General features: G+C 35.5%; 1 protein-coding gene across 1 annotated transcript in view; it reads left to right on the top strand.

The window, feature by feature from the left end:
* CFAP47 (cilia and flagella associated protein 47) overlaps positions 1-24,103 on the top strand; it is a 338,108-nt gene that overhangs the window by 280,388 nt on the left and 33,617 nt on the right. The window contains exons 58-60 of the mRNA XM_059824083.1: positions 18,752-18,911; positions 19,557-19,654; positions 23,062-23,223. Of these exons, the coding sequence (XP_059680066.1) occupies positions 18,752-18,911; positions 19,557-19,654; positions 23,062-23,223 (420 nt within the window). The remainder of the gene's footprint in view (positions 1-18,751; positions 18,912-19,556; positions 19,655-23,061; positions 23,224-24,103) is intronic.

The following is a 24,103-nucleotide window of genomic DNA, read 5'->3' as shown; positions in this document are numbered from 1 at the left end:
AAAGATCTTGCATCTTACAATAATATATAGGTTTAAGCAATATTTATTTCTTTAAATGCATCACTGATACCCAGCTAAAAAAACCCACCTAAAACAACCCAGGAAAAAAAGAATGTGGGCGCTACTGCTATGTTTGCCGTGTGTGAAAGAGGACGTACTTTTACTGTAACTCAGTCTTTGCCTCTATTTTAATGTGATGGTTATCCTGCTCATAAATCATAGCATATGGGCCAACAGAATTTTGGTATTAAGTATAGGACATAATTTGGATATTCTTAGGGAAATGCAGAACAAAGATTTATGTTACAATTAGATGAAAAGTGTTTGAATCATGACCTTTACTATTACAAGCAGTAATATCTCACAACCATTGAAGCATTCAACATGAAATTCTTCACTGGACATCAGAGTTTATGTTAACAACATACCTAAGATGCTTTATTACATTCATAGTCACTTGGTCTAGTATCATCTTCTGCTGAGGGGAGGGAAATTGAGCTTATTTCTTTGCACAGTAATAATAGCTTTTGAGATGACAACACGTTTAAAGGCTCATGAGAGCAAAGTTGGAAGAGTGTTTGACTTTCTGGGACTCTTTTTGCTAGGATATTAATTTTGGCACGCAGCGGTTTATGACCAAGGATTTGACACTTCTGATATTACTGTTAATATGCTATTTTAGGTAAAATCTGTATTTGCAAAAATACTTATAACCTTTAAAAATTTAAGTAGGTAATGAAAGTGTACTGATACTTAAGTACTTCCTACCCTCACATGTTGTTAAGGTACTTGATAATTTTATTTTCATAAATCTCCACTTACTTGAGGGAAGGTGTTTAACATTGTATTCATTTTAACCCAGAGAAACAGAAATATGTGTGTACTAAAGCTTTCCCATAATAAAACTGTGATTGTTTCAAAATAAAATCTAGAGGCTTGAAAGGTAAGCAGATCCTCTTTTCTCATAATTGTTTGGTGAAGCATTTGGAAAATAATTTTCCTACAAAGGTCTAAAAGAAGGCTTAGAATGCAAACTATTCCATGCAACCATCAAGTCCATGAAACTTCCTGATGTGACTCAGTTTCTTTTATCTATAAATTTGAAATATTAACTTCCTCTTTAAAGTGCAAAATTCAGTCTAGTTAACATATGAGAGTTTTTTGTAATAGATGAACTTATTAAATGCAAATCATGTTTTATGATTGCCTTGTTTGCCTGCTTGTGTTATAAGAATGTTAATGTTAAATAGCCTTGTTTTGTACATTGAAGTGTAAACTATACTACTGCAACAACTTTTAAAGTTGCATTGTCTAACCTTTATCTGATTGCTTCACAAGCACTGAAAAACCCTTATATATTAAATCTTTTTCTCCTTCATCATAGATATTAAGATAAAGCAAAGGTTAATAGCCCATAAAAATTGATATCTATTCATTACAGGTAGTACTGCCTTTTTTACAATGAATACCAATGATGTAAACTAATCCCTGAGGTTTGCTGCCATTTTTATTACCTCTGCTACATAGAACCAGTAGAAACGACAAGCTGAATTATATGCAATCCTGTTAGAGGCCGTTACAGTTGCTTTTTTTCTAGCCATTGTATACAATTTTCTCTTTTCTATTAAATAGGAAAATAAGAAGTCCATTGTTGAAAAGAACTGTTCTTCAGATCTGTATGAATAACGCATTAAGTTTTCTACATGCACAAACAAGCAATTCAGTTTTATCACACACAATAGCACAAGACCAAAATGCACAATATAATAGCATGTCAGTAGCTGTTGAGGAAATTTTGGATGATCCTTATCTTTCCAGCTTGCTTTACATCTCTTCAAGTGTAAAATCACCAACTGTATCCTATTAGTCTTTTCTTCTTATTGATTTGTCCCTTTTACAAATCAAGAATAAATTTTTATGTTATTTTTTTTCTTGGATCTACAGATTTACCTAATTCTGCCAACTCTGAATTAAATGGAAATGCTTTTTTCCCTACTTTTTGTACCTCTACCTTTACTTTTAGAGTCCCTCCATTTGATATACAATGTTAGCCTGTGTTGCCTTCTACAAGTGTAGTTCATCTTTGCAATACAAGCATGTTTAAGTGATTCAAGATGATAGTACTCCCAAATTATTTAGCTGACCAAAGAGAATTTTGGTGGTGATTAATTTGTTCTACCTCACTAAAAACCAGAATGTTGGTAATGAAGAGCAGGGACTGAAACCAGGTCAATGCTACTCAGTAGCCGAGTACAAAATGAAGCATGTTTTCAACAATGAGCTTAATCAACTCTCAAAACAATTCTTAAAGAAATGTGGAGGATTCACCATTACTGGCAAATTTTAAATCAAGCGGATGTGTTTTTTCCAATTAAATTCTCTTGTTCAAGAAGAGTTATTGAGACTGAACCTTGATTTTTCAAATTAGTTCCGAGAAATTCTGTGTATTTAGGTCAAGTTAGATGATCACGATGACTGAAATGTTTAGCAGTGAAGAAATGAAAAAAATCTCTGCAGAGTTCTGGATAAGTAAACATTCTTTAAACATCACCATTTTCTTTTAAGTTTTGTGGTTATTAGTCTTTATACAAAGGGAAGATATCTGATAGTGAAATTAATTTTGGACATCCAATGTATTTCCTCAGAAAAAGCTATAGATTGTAGGAAAAATCAACTACTAACTTTTTTTGAACTCTTTTCTAACCTTTTCTGCATCTCCTTGCTGCCATATATCAGAAAATAAGCCTTTTCATTTTTTTTCCTTTAAGTTGATATGAAATGACAGTTTGTGAAGATCTGTTCACTGTCATCTTTATACAGAAGGATTTTTTCCTCCACTTTTTCTTTGGTTGACACCTATGACAAACAGCTATTGGGAAAACTTTTGTCCCCACATTTGTTCAATGTTTGGCTGCAAATCCCTTTTGCCTTGAGCTGCTTTAGAGACTGTTCTCAACCATATGGAGAAGGAAAATGCCTTAGATTTGAAGGCTGGCTGCTTCTTGTTTTGACAGATGTAAAATAGATAATCCTACTTGATTAAGTCACTTCCATGAAAATTTTCATTCCCAGTTATCTCACCACAAGTTATTGTCAGTGAAAGTTAAGTAACTGACCTAAAATGTCTCCTTCCTATTCCAGAAAGGTATTGCTTTCATGCAGTTTTATCCACTGCTGTATTTTAACTAAGTTTTAAAAAAGAATCAACAATGATGATCTGTTTCCTTCCTTCCTGAATCAAAAGAAAAATAACTTGTCTCTTACTAAGATCTAAAAATGATCAGTTTGTGCAAAAATAAGGAAAAGCTAAATTGCACAATTTTGTTTCGTATTTCATATGAAAATGTTGCTGTTGGTACTCATCTTGTGTCCTGAGTTGTGGATTACATATGATTTCCATTTCTGGATTCACACAGATGTACAGGATCTGCAACAGCCAGCTCTGTTCAGAAACACTGCAGCTCCTGTTTACCATTGAGTTATCCAAAGCCTGTCTTCTGTGTCAGTATGATTCAGAATCATCCTGACGCTGTCAAGTAATTTGGATCCTTGATCCCTTCCAGATCCCTTCCAGAATATCTTAATAGTAATTCCCACTTGTAGTGGCATCTTCTTTCTCTCCACTGGGGGACTTTATTTGATTTACTTATCTCCTACCATAGCAAGTCTTTCCAGTCCAGTTGATTTCCTACTTGTCTGCTTCTAAGCATTTTGTCCTTTTCTTTTTCTGGAGGTCCTCAAGCATATCCCTCTATATTCCTTTCTGAATTTAAGAGGCCACCAACTCATATATTTATTGGATTTTTGGAATACTGACTACAATTTGCTGTAAATTAGGACTACAGAGTTGATTTTTGCCTTGTTCACACAAAAGGAAGCAATGCACAATCCCTAACCAAGAACTGCTAATTGTCTTTATGGCTGGAAACTTATGCCACATCTCAACTACCCCTCAGGAAACTGGGAGAATCGTAATAAATATCATATTAACCACAGGAATTCAGGGGATAAAATATTATGAGACCTTAATGAAGTCTTAATACAATTTAAATATTATCTGTTTCTACACCTGAGTCTGACAGGTGAGTAGCTATATGTGACACGTTAACTGATCCAGCATGTCCCAGATCTTTGCAGTAGGGTTAAAATATTTCTGAACATATATCTAAACTGATGTGCCCTACATGGTATAACGACTGAGTAGCAGAGATGTACCTAAATAGCATGTGAGACCACACTGACAATAAAAGATGATATTGTGTAGACATGAGAATTTTCAGAGTTTGAAAAATAAATTACTTGTTAAAAAAAGAACAAGTCAGTGTGAGTTACCAGTTTGGCCATAAAAATCCAAAATGTCTCTGAAGTAGAAAGGCACTTGACAGCTCAACATACGTTCTTTCTAGAGGATATTGCTGATGTTTTTTTCTTTACTTCCTCTAGGAACAAATTACTGTGCTGTGGTAGTGTTGATAAACTCTGGAGCAGGTTTTGCATGACAATGATCACAGTCAGAACATAAGATGTATTCTTTAAATTGTCATCCTGGACATATGATTGCTGGCCTCTGTATGAAGCTGCTGCAGTTAAATCAGTGCTCACTCCTAAAACTTTAATAAAATCCAACAGCAGTGACATCCAGGCCATTATTTGACTTCATTTTCTCCTGGACCAAGGAAATAATCAAAATTACTTACTAGTAAATGTAAGAGAAATGAAGGTTCTTTGTCTTCTGTGAGGGATTTTCTTTTCTTACACAAAGTTTTATAGATTGAGTCCTGAAACCTTGTTTTCAGAGTGCATGATTTTTATTTTTTCTTTTTCACTTGCATTATGCCACAAGAAACATCTTCAACTCATAGCTAGCATTAGGAAGAGAAGACTGCTTGGTTTAAATATCAAGTTATTTATTACTGTTGTCGTTGATGCATCATATGCTATTTCTGTGGAAAGTCCATGATACATGCAAAAACAAATAAGCAAACAGAACTGTTTTACAGCTGGTACTACTTTGTAGTGTAGCATATAAAACACAGTAGAACAAAGGTTTTGAGATGTTTATTTTGCTGTCTGAGAGAAAGAAACTACTCAAAATTGTGAAACAAACCTTCTGTAGAGAGAAGTAACTTGAGGGTGATAGAAGTCTCAAGCCTTGAGGATATTCTCTGAAGTTATCAGCTCCTAGCCAAAACCCAAATACTTCAGTTACATTGCAGGAGTATTCTGGCTAACCTTGAATATTTTACCGATAAAGACAATGACAAAGAAATTAGATCTACAAAGCTGTGAGTAGGAGAAAAGTTTTGGTTAAGGGGACAACTTTTACAATAGTTCATGTAAAGGCTGAACCCCCAGCTCTAAAAACCGTTGTTCTGCCTAAGGATTTTGAGTGCAATGCAAGTAATCTAGAATTGTCTTCTGTATTTTATTTGCTCTTCTGCTTTGTAGGTAGGAGCTTGGCCAAACGTTTTCATTTAAGCCTGATTTCTTTTCTTTTCAGACTGAATAATAGGTGTAACTAATTTCTTCAGAATGTTTGAGTCTAGAGATTATCTGCTGACAAGTTTCAGGGGTTAACATTGAGGCTGGCATTGCCGGATGCTGGGTTTTAGGATGTTGCACACAAACACAGTGGGCAAAAAGGTACATTGTGGAGCAAAAAATTTTTTCTTTCTCTAATTTGACAAGCTAATAAAAGTTATTGTTAGTCCAGTTACAATAATACCATTCACAGGCAACAATAATACAGAAAAGCCTCTGTTAACATACTTAAAATTGTTACACAGAAAAACTTTCCTATTACCTACCCTTTTTTTCTGGTGTAATGGTCATCCTTCTGGTCTCCCTCTGGGTCTTAAGCTTGACAGCATCAGTCTTTCCCAGGTGCAGAGGTTGGATTGGGATATCAGAGAGCTGTCAATGCCCCAATTTATTTGCTTGGAGGGCTAATAAAGTGTTTGTTCCTCAACAGTTTTGGGATAAGGCTGGATTTATTTTTATGCAGTATCTTAATGCAGTCTGCATAAGTGAACTTTCTCTTTACCGGTTCTCAATTATTCAATTTTCTAGTCTCTGCTTTATCTAAACTGGTTTAACAAAATAGTATTCCTGTAGTGACTGTTGTGGTTTGTGTTTACAGTTTTGGACATCTGGTACCATCCTGTGTTTATACTCTTGCAATTCATTTTTTATTCTAGTATTATAGATAATTCAGTCTGCACAGATGTTTACTCATATCTCTATAAACTCAAAATATCCTAAACCAAACCTGATTGTTAAGCAATTGCTATCATATATAAAAGAAGCTAAAATCAACTTATGCCAAGACAAATGTCAATCAAATCCTTAGACCCTGCCTTGTAAGGCTACTAAAAACCTTTTAATAGTAATGGAAAGAAACCATATTTACTGGGCTACAGAAATGTTCCCTCCAGTAGAAACAATATTCCTACTACTGGAAGTATTTAGCTATGAAATACATGTAGCATATTATGGGTTCTGTCATTCACAGAACTAGTGTTTTATGACACAAGTCAAATGAATGGGCAAAAGTTACTTTTCAAGAGGGATTCTTCTTACCAAGTCTGTCTATTTTCTTGAGTACTAAGAAACCAAAAAAACACTGTAGAGCCCACTTCCACCTTACTACAGAAACCTGTAAATCTCGAATGATGAAAAATATAAATATTAAGACTATGAAAATTCATAACTCAGGAAATATATACATGTGACACACAGTGGAGAATAATAGCTAAACTGGCTGTTTCAAAAGTTTATAAACTATGTCCAGGAAACAATTTTGGAAAAGGCAAAAGTGCTGAGTAATCATTCTATCCCATTCATGTACAAGAGTCAGTTGGAGACATATATATATATATGTTTCCAGTTACTGTCTGCTGTATGAAGTGTGATATGTCTCCCAAAAACTTTTAACAAGGAGTACAATTTTTGGTTGTATATAAAAAATAGAAGGATGTAACAGCACTAGTGTCATTACCGACTTCACAACACTTAGCAGATTTTGGATAAAATCTGCCATAGCTTCAGAACTTAACTGTGCTTTCAGAGATCAGACTAAGAGATATGTATATCCAAGAAAAGTTTAAAATGAAAGTAAAAATATATCTGTCAAAAATAATCAGATATTTGACATATGTCAAAAATTCAATTACACCTGAACTGAAGCAATTACAGTTTCCTTTCAACCATGAACTCAAGACATTTTTGTGTGTGTGTTTGGTCTAGAAAAAGATTAAGAAAAGAGGAAGCTGTCATAGTCTTAATTTACTTGCTAGCACTTTATCTTAAGGCAACATGAACTTTCTTTAAGAGAGAAAGGATAAAGTTTGGTCACTTTTTTGTGGCTGGGCACTAAAAAGAAAGTCACACTTGTTTACAAAGCATATGACATTTCTTGTGTGGCTCTTGCATTTTCAAAATACTTGTGTGGTTATTTTCTAGTTTTTGTTAAAAGATTTTAGGCAGGTTATTAAGTGCTGGTAGACTGTTTTGTTATATACAGAACACAGTTAATTCACTGTAGTAGAGGGGGAGAGAGGCTGAGTGGGCCATAGTTTTCCCATTACCACAGTAGGGCAGAACATGAAAGATCCCATTTCTAGAAAATATGACTATCTATCCCTCCACTCACCTCAGCAATCCCTCTCCATTCACAATGTTTCTGGTCTTTCTTCTATATCATTATTTATCAATTAGTCTCTCTTGAGAATATCAGAATTATATTTAGATGTGTGCAGAAATAAAATGAAAATATAGTTAAGGAAGGACCAATTGATCTAATGTAACTGAGGTTTTACTTGCCTATTTTTTAATGTGTCACAAATAGAATCATTCAGAGAAAAGGTGTATTGATATATCTTTTACAGTGCTGATGTAGAAGAGATTTTGCATTTTTTCATTTGACTTTGCAGTATGCCTCCTGCTTTTTGTGACTTTGGATCTAGGATATTACTGTGCGGCAGACCTTTAGATTTTGGATGCTTGGATGATCTCACAAAATTTTATCAACATAAAGTTCTCATCAGGGAAATAGGTTGATAAACAATTTTCAAATGTATAAAATGGTCAAAGGAAGATGGGATAGATCTACTGTCTATCAGATTATTGGAGGGAAAAAAATAGATTTGGAAGGAAAAAGCAAGAGAAACTGCCAGTCCACCACAAAATTTTAGAAAAAGTGTTGGACCATAGGATAATTAGAAAACTTTTACTACTCTCATTACTGATCCTTCTTCTTCACTCCTTACTCTTATCTATTTGGCATTCTTTCTGACAAACGGCTACCCTATAATGCAGTCTGGCCTCCTCCACTCATTCTGCTCTCTGCCATAGCGTCATTTTGCAAGTTACTGTCTATGCCTGTTGCCTTTTCTCTGGTCCCTCAGGTGTTTTGTTTGTTTGTTTTTCCAGTCCTATTTCCCGTCACTATTCCACATCTTTACAGTAATTTTCCTTCTCTGATGTGTGTCTTATGTGTTGCTCTGTACTGCTGTTCAATCTTGCGTTCTTACTCTTCTCATCTCCTACCATTCAGATGTGTCTTTCCTAATGTGCTGGCCAACTGGGTTTCTGTAAAGTGAACCCAAAGTCTATCATCACAGCACCTCTGAAGGGAAATTGCAAAGATATCCCATGCTGCCAAGACAAATGCATAAGATAACAGCAGAGATGGAAAATAAAATTGAATGTGGCATGTATATGAATGTCAGGCAATATATTTTTTTTTAGATTTAACAGGTTTGTAACACCTACCCAAAGTCAAAGTTGCAGGTACCAGAGTTTCAGAGATAAGAGGGATGTTCTGTGATAAACTAGTTTAGGAGATTAAGTAATTTCTGTATTACTGCAGAACGTTCTTACACCAAATTTGATAATGAGATGTGATATGGAAGTGATGGAGACGTTGTTCTGAAATATATTAAGCGATAATCTTATATTGGGGATTAAAAAAATTATTGTCTGTTTATCCTCAACAAAAGAGTGTGATCTTCATGATCTCTGTTACATGTATTTTTTAAAGTTTTCTCAGAGTTAAAGATCTTAAGTGTATTTTTTCTTGTTCTGTTTATCACCAAAGAAGTGAATTACTATACTTTTAGAAACATTTTTTCCCTCAGTGTGCTTAACCCTTGTAAGCTTAGTTGTTACTGCACATCCATGATGAATAAATGTAATAGATATTTCTGTCAAAATAATGGTTTTGATTTTGGCTGCAACGGCACTATTCGCTATTAGTTAGAGAAGGATAATTTTATAAATGCAAAGGAAACTTTATGCTTGGCCTTTTAGACATGCTTCGTTTAAAAACAAAATAAATTGCATTAAATAAAACAACATATTTAATTACTGAGCCCAGTTCTCAATCCATTTGTTTTAATCTAAATAGCAAATGCTTAACTTGTATCCATTATTTTGTACCAGAAAGAAATTCTTCTAAATTAAATCTCTTAATGAAATAAGCCAGAAAGGCTCTGCCAGAAGTATACAAAATTGTATTAGCATGGGATTCATAAAATGGCAAAAGCATCTTACAAACATGTGGTATCTAATATATGTGTTGTGTGTTTATGACAGTGATGATGTGAAGCCTTTCAGTTAAAGACTCAAACATTCATTCCTTTATTTGCGCCATTTATTTCTTAAAGCAACTTCTCAAGTTTTAACCAGTCATTTGTGAAATTGTTTATTAGCACCTGAGCTGCATATTAATGACTTAACTTTTTCAACTAAGGAACTCAGCAATTCAGGGGGATCTTATTAATGTTTATAAATACCTGAAGGGAGGGTGCAAAAAGGACAGAGCCAGGCTCTTTTCAGTGGTGCCCAGTGACAGGAAACACAGAAACTTCCATCTGAGAATAAGGGAATACTTTTTTTACTGCTAGGGTGACCGAGCACTGGAGCCAGTTCCCCAAAGAAGTTACGGAGTCTCAATCCTTGGAGATACTCAAAAGCCTTCTTGAACATGGTCCTTGGCAAACAGTTCTAGGTGATCCTGCTTGAGCAGGGGTCCCTTCCAACTTCAACCATTGTGTGATTTTGTGAAGTTTTCAAAGGCAGGGGAAAGGACAACTCTAACTTTTGGTGGAAGAATCCATAATTCAGGAAGCAGAGAGTCCTCCTAGAAATACAATCATTGTGGACCATCTGTGAAAGGAATCTCTCTTGCATCCCACCTACATAAATAAATTATATTGAGGGAAGAATAATGGTGATGTAAACATTAAAAAGCAGGATGAGGTTAATTTAACCTTTAGCTTTTTGCACCCTTCTTGTATTAGCTCTTTTACTTACTTTATTGTATATAAGTTGAACTAACTTGAAGTGCATGACATTCCATGTTCTTTGTCCCAGAGGAGATGCAAATAGGAGTTTTAGCATAACAGATGTGCCCTAAGAAACCATAACTTAGATCAAGTTATACTTCATTTACGGATTTTGCTCTTCATGTCTGAGAGGACATGAGAGACTGAGCAACCAATTATCTTCCTGGTTAATTTCAGATATAGAAAAAAATGTTCAGAACTTCACTGATACATGGTTCAAGACACATGACTAACTGACATTTTAGTAATACATGTGCCCTTCAAACATTCATCTTGAGATGGTAAGGTTTGTTTCATATCTTCCTCAGAGATGTAAGTCATTCATCTTGGAATACTTTTTTTGTATAAATACCATAGAACCAGAGAACAGCTCAGGTTGGAAGGGACTTCAAAAGATCATCTGGTCCAACCTTCCATGGAAAAGGGAGCCTAGATGAGATTATCTAGCACTCTGTCCAGTCGTGTCTTGAAAAATTCCAGTGATAGGAACTCCACCATGTCCCTGGGGAGGTTGTTCCAGTCATTGATTGTTCTCACTGTAAAAAATTTCTTTCTTAGGTCAAAATGAAACTTCCTGGTGCAACTTGTACCCGTTGGCCCGTGTCCTCTCCATGTGGCTTATTGTGAAGAGACCCTCTATTCTGTTTGTAGATGCCCTTTAAGTACTAGAAAACTCTGATAAGGCCTCCCTGAGCCTTCTCTTCTCCAGGATGAAAAGATCTAACTCCTTCAGTTTTTCCTCATAGGGCAGGTTCTCCAGCCCTTTGCTCATCTTTGTGGCCCTCCTTTGGATGCTCTTCAGTCTGTCTGCATCTTTCTTGAATTGTGGGGACCAGAACTGGACATAGTACTCCAGGTGCAGCCTGGCAGGTGCTGAGTAGAGACGGATGATCCCATCTCTGTCTCTGCTAGTAGTGCCCCTGCAGGTGCAGCCCAGGATCCGATTTGCCTTTGTTGCTGCTGCTGCACGCTGCTGACCCATGTTCAGCTTGTTGTCCATCAGAACCCTCAGGTCCCTTTCAGCAAGGCTGCTCCCCAGCCGCATCAGATCCTAGTCTGTACTGGGCTCTTTGGTTATGTCATCCCAGGTGCAGGGCCTTGCACTTGTCTTTGTTGAACTTCATGCAGTTCTTGCTAACCCACTTTTCCAGCCTGTCCAGGTCTCTCTGTAAGTTGGCACTCCTTTCTGTCCACCTCATCAGTTTTGTGTCTTCAGCAAACTTGGTGAGAACCTCTGCCTTGTCAGCATTATAAGTAATTAGTTTCCCTGCCCTGTTCAGCGATGGAACTGTCTTCCCTGTGCTTCTGCTTACTACTCACATATCTGAAGAACCTTTTCTTGTTGTTCTTGATATTTTTGACAATTTCAGTTCTAACTGAGCCTTAGACTTCCTGACTGGATTTCTGCATGCCCTAGCAAGGTTCTTGTAGTCCTTGATGGGTATTTGGCTGCCTTTCCATAGCTGGTATGCTGCTTCTTTTAAGCGTACCCAAAAGCTAAATGTTAAGCCAGGGTGATCTCTTATTCTGCCTTCTTCCTTTCCCTTTGTAGGAGGTGCACTGTTCTTCATATCACCTGCAATTCACTGAGATAATTCTCTGCATCTGGCTTAGCAAACAAGAATGTAATTTATATGTATTCTTAAAAGCAGAAATAAGACAAAGCGTAGTGATCTATCATGATCACAGAATTGCAGAATCACAGAACTGTTTAGGTGGTAAGGAACCTCTTGAGACCATCTTGTCCATCCAACCCCTCCCTTGCTCAAGCAGGGTCATCTAAAGCAGATTGTCCAGGACCGTGGGCAGTCAAATTTTTACTGTCTCCACAGATCCAGGCTGTTGGCTGTTGTGTGATGGATGTCAGTCCAGAAAATTTTATTCATATTTACTTATTGAGACTGACTAATTATAATACTGATGTAGCAAAACTAATACAGACTGCTGCATTCTCACAGTTTGTAAATTACAACCCATAACAAGGGATTGTGATCATGTTTTACTGAAAGGGAATCAAAAATTCAAGCAGCCTCATTGGAAGCACTAAAAAAAAAAAGAAAGAAAAAGATGCAAACAAAAATGAACCCACCCTTAATAATGAACCCACCCTTAATTTATGCTGAGGCAGAAATGCTGTCTGTTCTTTATTAAACTCTTGGAATTTAGCACTGAACCACTTTTGGAAGAGCTGCTATAAAAAAATCTTAGTCTTCATATGTGAGCCAGGCTTTTATCTCTTCTAGGAGGTGAAAACAAATGAAGAATACCTAGGCCTGACTTTTATTATGTATTTCAGATACTTACTAGAGTGCTGGAAATATCTCACTCTTTACTGCCTGATATCAGTCCTTTTCTGGATGAGTTTCTTGAGAAAGAATTAGCAGTCCTTCCCCAGCAGCAGCTGCTGTCTGTGAATATTTTGGAGGTTGCTGTTTCCAGATTCTGAGGATAATGGTAGAAAACAGACCTGATTGTACTGGGTTGGTATTTATATGGCCAGTGCCAATTTTAGCAGGGCCGTCTGTGGTTTTAACTGAAATTATTCTATACCAATAATTTTAATGGATAAACTATCAAGAAAAAAAACCAAACAGAAGTGCCCACTTTTAAATGATTCCCCATGAGACTTCAACAAGACATAGTGAGCTCTGCCTCATCTCTCTTTTTCAATTAGAAGAATCTGAACTGAGTGCCATTCTTCTTGGTACAATCAGTGGAGGCACTCTGAGATACTACAGACTTAACAGCAATGCAAGATAGTCCTTTCAACATCTAGAAAATCTGCTCTCAAAGTACCTTACTAATATGAAAAATATATGGCTTTAAGATAAGGTTAGATGAGAGGATGATGATTCTTTTCAAAGATATTGCAGGATATTTTGCTCATTGCAATCACAATTTCATCAGCGTGGCACTGCCTGGGATGCTTACTCTTAAACATTTTCCTAAGGTACTGTAGAGGCAACAAATGTATTTTTACCCATCTGTATTCCTTCCAAATAAAATCCCAGCTATAGGGATCCACTGCTTCATTACTTTAATTAATTTTAGTTCTCACAGTGCTATGCTTTCTACGGCTGACACAGAAATTACCAGAACTCAATGCAGTTGCCCATAGAAGTGAAGCAGAGAATTTGAAACACTGATTTTGATGTAATTATCTAATTCAGTTCTGAGTTCTAGGCTCAAGTGTCAAAAGATGAAGTGCCCAAGGAATCTTTTACAGAATCAGTGCTCTCTACCGGCCTTTGGAGGCAAGGCTTAAAAACAGGTTACCCAAAAAAACATGAGGCAGGACACAGATCTCTGCATGCTTCTCTATAAGGCAGCTGACTCTAATTGCAGCCCTTGGTTTGAATCAGGTGGCTCCAGTCTTTTAAAGGGTCAGCTGAGCTTACTCTGCTATCACTGTTTCCTAATGACGTGTAGGACAGTGAAATAGAAGTAGGGTGTTATCAAAATCTGTCCCAAAGCTTTTTACCAAATGTGATGCAGCTTTATTCTGAAAAGAGCCTTTCTATGGATTTCTTATGAAGAATTTGTGGATACTCATTGCAGTATAAATACTTACATGAAGAAAAGGGATCAGTCGTTGGGATCAGTTCTTGGTATCCCTAGCAGAATACTTGAGGTCCACAGGCAAATAGGAGCAACTTGGTTGGTAATGCTGATTTGTATTAAAGTTGTCCACATAGATATTATTGTCTGTTGTGCCAGCAGTTGCTGGCCCACACTCTATAAATGGGAAGGAGAAAAGAGAAGCATGAAGCAATGTGTGGTTTTTGCAATTAGGCCTATTTCATCTGTCTTATTAACTAGGCAAAATCATAAGGAAATAAATCTGTACTAGCAGTTAATGATCAGTTGGTTAGTCGACAGCTGCAGGCAAGCCCAGTGTTATAAAAATTACTTTCATTATGAACAGCTTCTACTAAGAAGATTTTTTTATTTAAAATGTGAACACATTCTGTTTCAACAGTGATATTATAAAATTTTTCTTTTCATGATCTTTAATAACCAATTTTCTGCCAGAATGACCCAGAATACTATCATATGGGTTCTGTATTAAAATTTATTTTAAAAATCAAGCCACTATGTACTGTAACAGGCATAACTAAGCTACAGTTCAAAAAGTATATGCAATGCATATATAGTGTAACTAGGTATTAGTTTACAGTCTGTTCTATTTGTCATATGTTAAAAGAGTTGCAAATGAAATTAATAAAACCTTATTCTAAATTATAACTTCTGAGAGGATTTGTTTGTTTGTTTTCTGTTTGGGTTTTGGGTTTTTTTGATTTTTTTTTTTTTTTAAAGTAGCAAACCATCCAGAGTATATTATTCTGGTAAAACACTAGAGACCAAAAATTAACTTGGATATTTTGCAATCAGTAGGATGCTGATGTAGCAGCAATTTGTTATTTGCAGTGTATAGGCATGACTATAGAGGGCATGGAGAGGGAATACATTCTTGGTATTCCCAGGAGAATACATGAAGTCCATAGACAAATAGGAAGAACTTGATCAGTCATGCTGATTTGTACTAAAATTGCCCACATATATATTACTGTCTGCTGTGTCAGTAGATATACTGATGAAAGAGCTGGGATGGTCTTTTCCTATGCATATGGGAAAAGGCAGGGGGAGAGTTGTTAAAGAACACAAAGTGATTTGTTGGGAGCTGAAGCTGCTCTTGCACTTTTGAGGGAAGGGAGAAGGTCCTCTGTCTTTCACAGCCTTTCAGCAACTTGAGGAGCAGCCAGCCACAAGGACCTAGAAGGACAACATTCAAGGTCATGTTGGATGGGGCTCTGTGCAACCTGATCTAGTTGAAGATGTCCCTGCTCATGGGAGGGGGGTTGGACTAGGTGACCTTTAAAGGTCCCTTCTAAACCAAACTATTCTATGATTCTACGACAAAAGAGACAAAATACCCAAGAAGGAAATGGCTACAAACCACAGATAGACCTGCCCATTGTTGTGGTAGAATAGACGTGTTTGTGTGTGTGTGTGTGTTTGTGTATAACTATATATAACAATCTCTCTCTATGTATATACACAGAACATGTAGCGTGTATGCAGTTATATATATACATATATTAATATACTGTTAAGGAATTAGAGATCTCTGTAATGGGAATGTTTAGAGGACTGACAAATTAGGCCATTTTTAAACTTTCAAGCAAAATCTTACATTTATTAACAGTAAAATTCCTGCTAATGAGTAATTCTTACACACTGTTAATCACTATTACTACATGTATAGAAGTATTATTCCTTAACAATCATATCCTAAATTAGCAATAAGTATAGAATGCCATGAAGTTGATGCCATATAGTTAGCAGTGATGGTTTGGGTCCTTGATGTTTCTTCATGATGGAGGTCAAAGTGATCAGACAAGAGAGAAGAACAAATCTGATGAGAGAAGTTGGAACTGAAGTGGTCTTGTCGACTTCCTTCTCCAGCTTTCCTTGGTCATTGCCAGTGCTTTATGCTTCTTGCCCCCTCCACCTCCAAAGACCAATCTCAACAGCTGCCTATGCTGTTTATTTTGGTTTTGCTTTTGCTAATCATCCCTCTTGTGTATTCATTGGGATGTTCTGCCTATTTGCAGTCCCCTCTGTTTATCTTGTGCCTCATCTTGCAAATTTTGTTACCTGGATACCTCCTACATGCAACTTCATGTGTCTTTGCCCCGTTGGTGGTCACATTGCTTACAAACTTAATTAAAAAGCCTAAACATTGTGTTTGGATGTGCCATAATGGTGTTACAAAGTGCTTACATATTGTTGTTGATTACACTATCTTAGTATGTATGTATTTGGATTCGAGGCAGTCTAATTGCAAATATATCCTGAGGAATACACTTCTAATTTAAAGATATTGCAGGCCCCTGCCTTAACTACACCAGAATAGGCCCAAAATGGGCAAATCACGGTAAAGAGCTGCCTCTTCTCTCACAGAGTGCATCAGTGTTGTAGCTAACTTCTGTTCCAGAGGGATGGATCCTAGTTCAGTGTTTTCAGAAGTATGGCAACAATATGTGGTCAGCTTAGTTATTTCAGATACTGAATTAAAAAATTAGTTGCTACTTTTTAAAGGTTTTCAAAAAACCCTTTGACAACATTATTGCCAACAATATGTGTACATATAGTATACCTTTTAAATCCTGGGTATGTACTTGATAGATAATGCATCAAATAGGGAGATTAAGACCTGAAGAAAAATCTTAAATCTTTATTAAAAAAAAGAAGAAATATAGTTTATTTTTTCATCTAGATATTAGCATTTTTAATGAGGATATTTTCAAGCTATTTCAAAATACAAGACTTTTCAAGTAATTATTTCAAAGACAAATCACTCATGCCAAAATGGACTTCTAAAAATACACAAAAATTAAGCAATTACGAGTGCAAAGCCAGTGGTTAATATTGATATCTACTACATGATAAACCTCTTATATACAGAAATCCAGATATATTCAGGTAAGAATTCCCTAGTATTTGTAGAATCCATAATAATGTGAGGCAGTGGTCTATATTTGATGTCCTGAGGCACTGTTATTGTAAGAGACAGAAATCCTGCAGATGGAGTGGTTTGTCTTTAAATAATCCCAACCTTCCTAATTTAAGGTTGACTTTCCAATCTTAATTTGGTTAGTTTATCTTAATTTAAGAGTGTTTCTAGCTAAAAGCTTTACAGCTATAGAACCACATTGACTCCAGTGGGGTTATATGCTATAGGAAGTACCTACATAACACAGTACAAGATAATTCTTCATAAAGGTAATTAATTAGTCTGGACAGGCCCATTTATTGATTTAAATACGCTGTTAATCTACCCAAGCTACTTTGGATATCTTTATTAAAAGTTGCTGTTTGTGTTGAAGGAAGAAATTATAGCAAGAACAGATTGTGAAGTAGGAATAGAAGTTGCAGTGTCCAGTAGACTTTATAATTAAATGCTAGCAGAAGATTGGTGCAGATGGAGTCCTGACTTCTGTTCTGTGTTTTGGAGAGCTGTCTTTCAAACCCTTCCCTCCCACCCTTCTGTGACTTACTTGACCTTTTCTTCCGTCCATTCCTGTCTGTTATCATTTTACTCTGTCTCCCTACATGTCTGCTGTCATTTCCAAACTTCCATGCATCTACCTCTTTTTTATATTTTGTCCTTCCCAAGACTGAATTACAATTTTCTTATCAGCCACTCTGCTACAGCTCTCAGCATTGAGGTCTTCACCCTCAAGACACTTAGGTGAACATTTGGAGCACAAGATAAAGTTTCCCTGCTGACATTTTTTGAGGACACAGCAGCCTGTGGTTATCAGCAGAAGCAATCACAGGGAGAGTGCTGCTTGTCTCATGCATACTAACTTGAGCAGATTCAGTCTTCTCAGGGAACGATACTCATAGACCTGTAGTAGCATGTATGTGTTGTAGCAGGCATGAAAAATTGTCACAAAAATGGATTCAAAGCTTAATGTAGAAGTAGTTACTCACAACTAAGAGGTTTTTCTACAGATAGAATTAAAGCTGAAACCCTAACCCTGAGATGTCAGTTCCACCAAATTTCAAGAATTCTTTTCAAAGCAAGGAGCTTGCTAGTGAAAAGGCTGTATTATTTACTTGTTGTACTTTGTGTAATTTTTCTATAAATTTATTTCTGAAATAGCTGGAACACACCCTGAGGTAGATGTTCTGATACTTGGCAGACTGGCAGGTCATTGGAAAAATGCCCTTAAAAATGCAATGTATCAGGCCACCTTCATTATAGACAACATAGATTTATTTTTTTTAAAACAGCAAAATCAATCAGATGAAAAATTGTACAGAAAAGACATCGCTTGTATAATAACGATGTAAATTCTTTCAAATGTATTTCAATTATGTCTTGAACATGAACAATTGCTTTTGGATTGGTCTTTTTTATGCAGTGTTACTCTCATATGTTGCAACCCACAGATGCTCAAAAAACATGAATTAGGCCCTAGAAAGTCATGGTATTGACTTACATATATTACACATGAACTTTGAATATTAAATGTGGGACATTCACTTAATTGTGCGTGTTTTATTTTGAGCCTTCAGAGTCTCCCTGGGTCTCATTTCAAAGTTTTATCAGTAAGTAGAAGTCTAAAATAACTCTTTACGTGAACGACTGTATTCAGAACATTGAATCAAAAAGTACCTTATTACAGGAAGCCAGGCCACAAATGCTACTATAAGATGACATTTGGCTGTAGCAAGAGCAGGGTAAAATGAAATTCATTGTCAGAAGGAGAATGGTACACTATGATAAAATGTTAAATATTATATCAAAATCAAAAAAGGGAATATATGATTAAAATTATATAAATAATTTTCAAAACTTTCAAAATACCATAATGATCTGTTCTATCTTACAGGAACCCGATTAGCTCCCAAAGAAAAACTGGACATCCCGGTGCTATTCATGCCAGATACAATGAAAATATGTGAGGCTGTGGTGGTAATTCATGTAATGAGGGAAAATGGTGAAAACTGGCCTTATGAGGATTCTGCTGACTTAATTAAAGACTTAAAGAGGTAATTTATTCTAATAGGGAAAGAAAAAGTAGTTTAGGATACTCAATCCTATCATAATTTTCCCCTTTGGTTATTTGTGTAGCTCCCAAGGGCAATAAGTGTCTGATTTCGAGGGCAATGGGTGTCCAAAATAAGAAGCTTTTAATGTACCCTGCAAAGTATGCAGATTTAAGGTAGGACTTTTATCTGTTTCAATACCTACCTTTTCTAACTTTAAATAAAGAAAATGTAAAGTACTAGCTGCCGGTGCAGTTATAGATAGTGAGCAAATGAAAGCTCTTAGATGCCTCTAATTTTTCAGTATATTTGGGCTAATAATGATTGTCCTTTGAATATGTTTATGTAATGCAAAAAATACATAAACTTTGTTTTAGTATAGACATGACAGAAGAGAGAGCAGATCAAGCCAAATATTCTCATATCCTGACAGAATAATATTTGAAGACACTAAACTAAATGGTTGTAAATTATTGCTGTTCTGATTTGGTTGGATTCTATTTCATATTTTTCTTAGATATATGTTTAGCATTACAGCATACAATAAAATGGAGTCTCACCTCTCCAGCCACACTTAAGTCTAGATTACTTTGAAAAAAAACATTCTCAGCAGTCTGTCACAATGATACGCTTCACTTATTTTCCAAGCAGTGTTACTGTAGCAGAGAATGGGGGAATTCAGGGAATAGTCTGGATCTATCCGGTTCATGGAATACCTGAAGCACCACAGCAGAAATTAGTTCCAGGTAGGTAATGATTGAAAAAACCTTGAACAATAAATTTAAGAAAACTACATAGTCATTTGTGTTCTCACCTGCTTGATTACGAGAATTTGCAGTAGTACTTTGCTACAACTTAAAAAAAGATAAAATCACATATTAAAAATAATATCTCCTTTCCCAACCTGCAAAGCAAATCTAGATGTATTATTTTATTCTCATTGTTGATAAAAGGAGCCCAGAGCAGTTGAAAATCTCAAAGCTTGTGCCCTTCAGCGTCCCAGTTAATGCTGGGTTAGAGAACTGAAGGTAAATCAAATGAAAGACTGATGCAAGAGTAGAATCCTGCTTACGCACCCAGAACACCCTTCTAGAGAGTTTACAGGATACAAAATATTGGAGTAGATGTCCGCTGTTTCTCTCAGCCTTGAATTTCACTCCTTAATCAAAACCAGAATATCGAGTACTGTGAATAGCAGTTAAGTTTTCCACTTGCTCCTGAGAAGTAAACTTGCGTTAAAAAGATGACTGACACTTGTAGGGTTTTTGTTGTTGCTTATTTTTTGGGATAGTAAATGTTTATAGATTTGATGCACCTGTTTTTTAGAGGTCTGATAGAATCCCAGAATTGAGAAACAGAAATTGTGAACAGCTTTTTAAATCTATAACCCTGATGAAACTACAGCTCAAGGTGTAGATAAGGGACAATTTTACACCAACTTGTCTTTTCATCTTGTCTTTTGATGAGTGAATATAATACCTTTCTACACTAAATAGACTAACGTACAGGAATAACTTCTGGAAAACTATGGAAACAGATATTTTTACTGTCATTAATTTAATTTGCTTAAGGACCATTTACTTGCAGACAAATACCAATGATGTGGTATTAATTAGAGCTTTCATCTCCTTAATTTCCACTTTAATACCTTAAGGAGTAAAGCAGAACGTTATCATGCAATCAACTGTTGCCCAAAATGACAGTTTTAAAGATTCTCATTAGCATTAAAACTATGTATATTGATGTGAATGTTTGTTGTGTTATGTAATTCACTGGTAGACTTTGTGATAAATTTCCCTTTTAATGGGCTGTTTTTTCAATTAGGTATAGAAGTTATGAATCAAAACTGTTAGCGTTCATAGTTGCTTAAGTGACGTCACTTCTGTATATGATCAGAAACTTAAGTAATGTCAAATCTTAAGTAATTTTAAATTCCTAAATGCTTCTTTAAAACAGCAAATCTAAACTGTAGAATATTTATAACTACATGTGTTATCCACTTGTTTATGTTCAGTAAAAGTTTGTGATGCATATAAGGAGCGCTGCATTAATTTTGAATACATATCTTTTTTTAGCCATCACCATGTTATGTTGGGCTAATTTTTTTTTTCTGAGGAACTACTAAATCTTTCATTGAAAAGTGTCCTGGAAAACTATAATACCTGTTTGGAAGTGTATTTATGAAACAGATTCCATTCCTGCCTTGATTCTGAAAGTCTATGGTTTTCAGTTGTAAATGGACTTTTTAAAAATCCCTGTTGTAAGATATGAATCCAAAGCAGGTAATTTACAAGAAACCTACTTTGTTTTTAAATCATTGTTTTTAATAATGATCAAAATAGTAATGTCATTTCTTTTAATGCAGACATTTATTAAAATTGCCTGGAGGCTACAAGCTGTTATGTCAAAAAACAAAGCTGCTTTGCTAGTATATTAGGCAGTTCATCTTTTGTGTCATTCTTATTTGCATCTTAATATACTTAAACTTCTAGAAGTCACTTGGCTTAGTATCTCATGAGACCAATTAAAATGATCAGTGGTCACAACCCATGTAGTACATGTTAAGTAGATTACAACTTGGCTATCTTATAAAAGTGATTACAAATGGAGAATCATCCAGAATATTTTTTTGATTCTTCTAGAGCCAAAGCAGCATACAATAATTTAGATTGGAAGGGACCACTGGAGGACATCTAATCCAACACCCTGCTCAAAGCCAGGTCTAATTAGATCAGGTTGCTCAGGAACTTGTCCAGTCAAATCCCCCAGGGATCTGATTTTCATCCATAAATATTACTCAGCCATTTAGGAAAAATAAAAAGTAGAATCAGTTCTGGTAGTAAGATGAGCTGCGGAATTGAAAATTATGCGAACACGACATGTACACACAGTAATCTGAAATACTTGGTAAGCTGGTGTAATACAGACGATGTAATTTATCCTTAAATATAAGGCCACGCATCTCAAAAAAAAGATGTGTTTTTAACTATTTCAGTAACTCTCTCTCATGGAAATGCTTAAAGAGGGCTATAGAAACTGCCTAAACCCTATTAAACAGGAAAAGACCAAGGAAAACAAAAAAAAAAGGTTTGTTTTTTTTTTAAAGAAAGGAAATGACTTGAACTTGATGTGAAAATACCTATTTTCCAAAATTATGATAGTGAATCAAGCCCCAGAACTGAAAGTTGAAACTATATGAACATGCTATAGAAGTAAGGGTTTCGTTGCTCTTTTTTTAAACACTTTACATAATTACTTATCAAGATATGGTTCTAAATAATTTTTCATTAAATCTTGGTGTTAAGTTCAGAGTTATTTTTTAAAGAATCATTGGGTATAATTCTGATGAAAATAATATTTAGACCTTGAAACTGAGAAATATGTAATCAGCTTTTCTTTTTCATGTTGATTTCCATTACTCTAGAAAATTCTAAGTATTTTCTTTGGGAAAACATATTTTTCTTTCAGTTCTTACATCTAATTTGCTCATCTTTCTGTGCCAATAATTACTGAAAGAGCCATAAACCATAACTATTAAAGTAAGCTTTATAAAATCTAATGTATAAGCTAAACCCCAACTACCTTGTAATGAAAAAAGACATATTTTAGAAGCAGTAAATTAAAATCACTTACTGAATTGAAAAAAGCTCTGCCATGCTTCAAAGAGAAACTTGTGTCAGAAAGCTTTTTATTCTGGCATAGTTCTGTAAAAGCTGAAGGTTGAACAACAGTATTCTTAAATTAAGAAATCAAATAGTAGCTTAATATTCTTTCATTTAACCTTTCAATTCTTTCATTTCTTTGTTTTCCTTTCAGCCTTCCTTTCTTATTGGTGTACATCAAACTATACCATAATTTCTTTTTGCAAATGAACTAAAATGAAGATACGTTTCATGATTCCGAAAAAGGGAGAAATTTGCAAGTGCTGTTGTGAACTAACTGTAGGAACAGATTTTTCTTTGCTTAGAAATATTTTCTACTACTTCACCTAAACAGAACAATAGAAACCGTGGAATGGGAAAAAGCTTTTTGTTGTCTTGGTCCTTATTGGAATTCTCTCACTGTCTAAGCACATTTAACTTCTATGTTTAATTGTTTTGTTAAAATCAAGATGCTGATGCTTTACAAATAACGGGTTCTTCCTTTTCTGTAGCTGTGGTATGCTGTCGAGCCAGGCAGAGAGTAGAAAGAAGAGTAGAAGTGCTGCTGACAGGTGTAGTTCCTGGTGCAAATGCTATGCCTGCTGTGAGAAATTCTGCCATGGTCAATACAAATAAGGCAACCAACATCCAAGAAGAAGTTCAAGTCACTGATGGTAAGAATAAATAGCTTGGATATCATGCTATTTTAGGAACATTGCAAATAAGGTAAGTGCTTCACCAAATGCAGCTCTGCCTTGATAACAGATGAGGTTTAGACAAATCCTTCTCTCAGTCCCTACTTCTACCCTGTTGCAAATATGGGTTACATATACAATGTATATGTACAGTATAATAGCATGTCTGCTGTTATAGGCACCTTTGAACCTGAAGCTTTCTTTCTGTATCTGTCTTGGATGTGAGGCTTGCATACATACTATCTCTCTTTAAAAGAGAATAGCCTCCAAAAGTCTAAAGTTAGCCAAAATATGTCTGTGTAAGCATTGCAAAGAAATATTCATCTGCAGGTTGTCTCTATTTGTAAGATGCATTCTCACCAGCAGGCCAATATCTGCAGCAAAATGGATTGAAGAAGGAGGCCTTGTTTGAAAGCAGCAATAAAGCTTTGTAAAAAGATAGCTTCCACTTACTGTTAATCAGCAGAGGACACAGTGAAAATCAATTTCTTCAGAGATACACCAGCTTTTCATATTATACCTCTCTTTGAAACAGAGTGGTGCAATGTATAAGTAGTAAGAAAAGAATGCTTGTTACTGCTGTATGCCCGGTATTTCTATGTGTTCATAGCCATACTCACTACAACAAATTATGGATTGTTATATTTAACCTTCATCAATTATTGCACCTTTGAGACTTAACCTACATTTCTTTTTGGTTTCAAAGTCATCCTACTTTTTAAGAAAAATGTTATTTAAAAATTATGACACATGACATGAGACATCCTAATGTGTGTTTAATGTAGCTGTAAATTAGGGGAAGGGATTACACCCATGTTCCAGCTTTGTCAAGAGTGTAATGCATTGTATGGTGGTAAAA

This window comes from Gavia stellata, chromosome 1 (assembly GCF_030936135.1).
Source record: "Gavia stellata isolate bGavSte3 chromosome 1, bGavSte3.hap2, whole genome shotgun sequence".
Classification (NCBI taxonomy): Eukaryota; Metazoa; Chordata; class Aves; order Gaviiformes; family Gaviidae; genus Gavia; species Gavia stellata.
The sequence above is the reverse complement of the archived record's forward strand: the minus strand, read 5'-3'. Positions and strand labels throughout refer to the sequence as shown.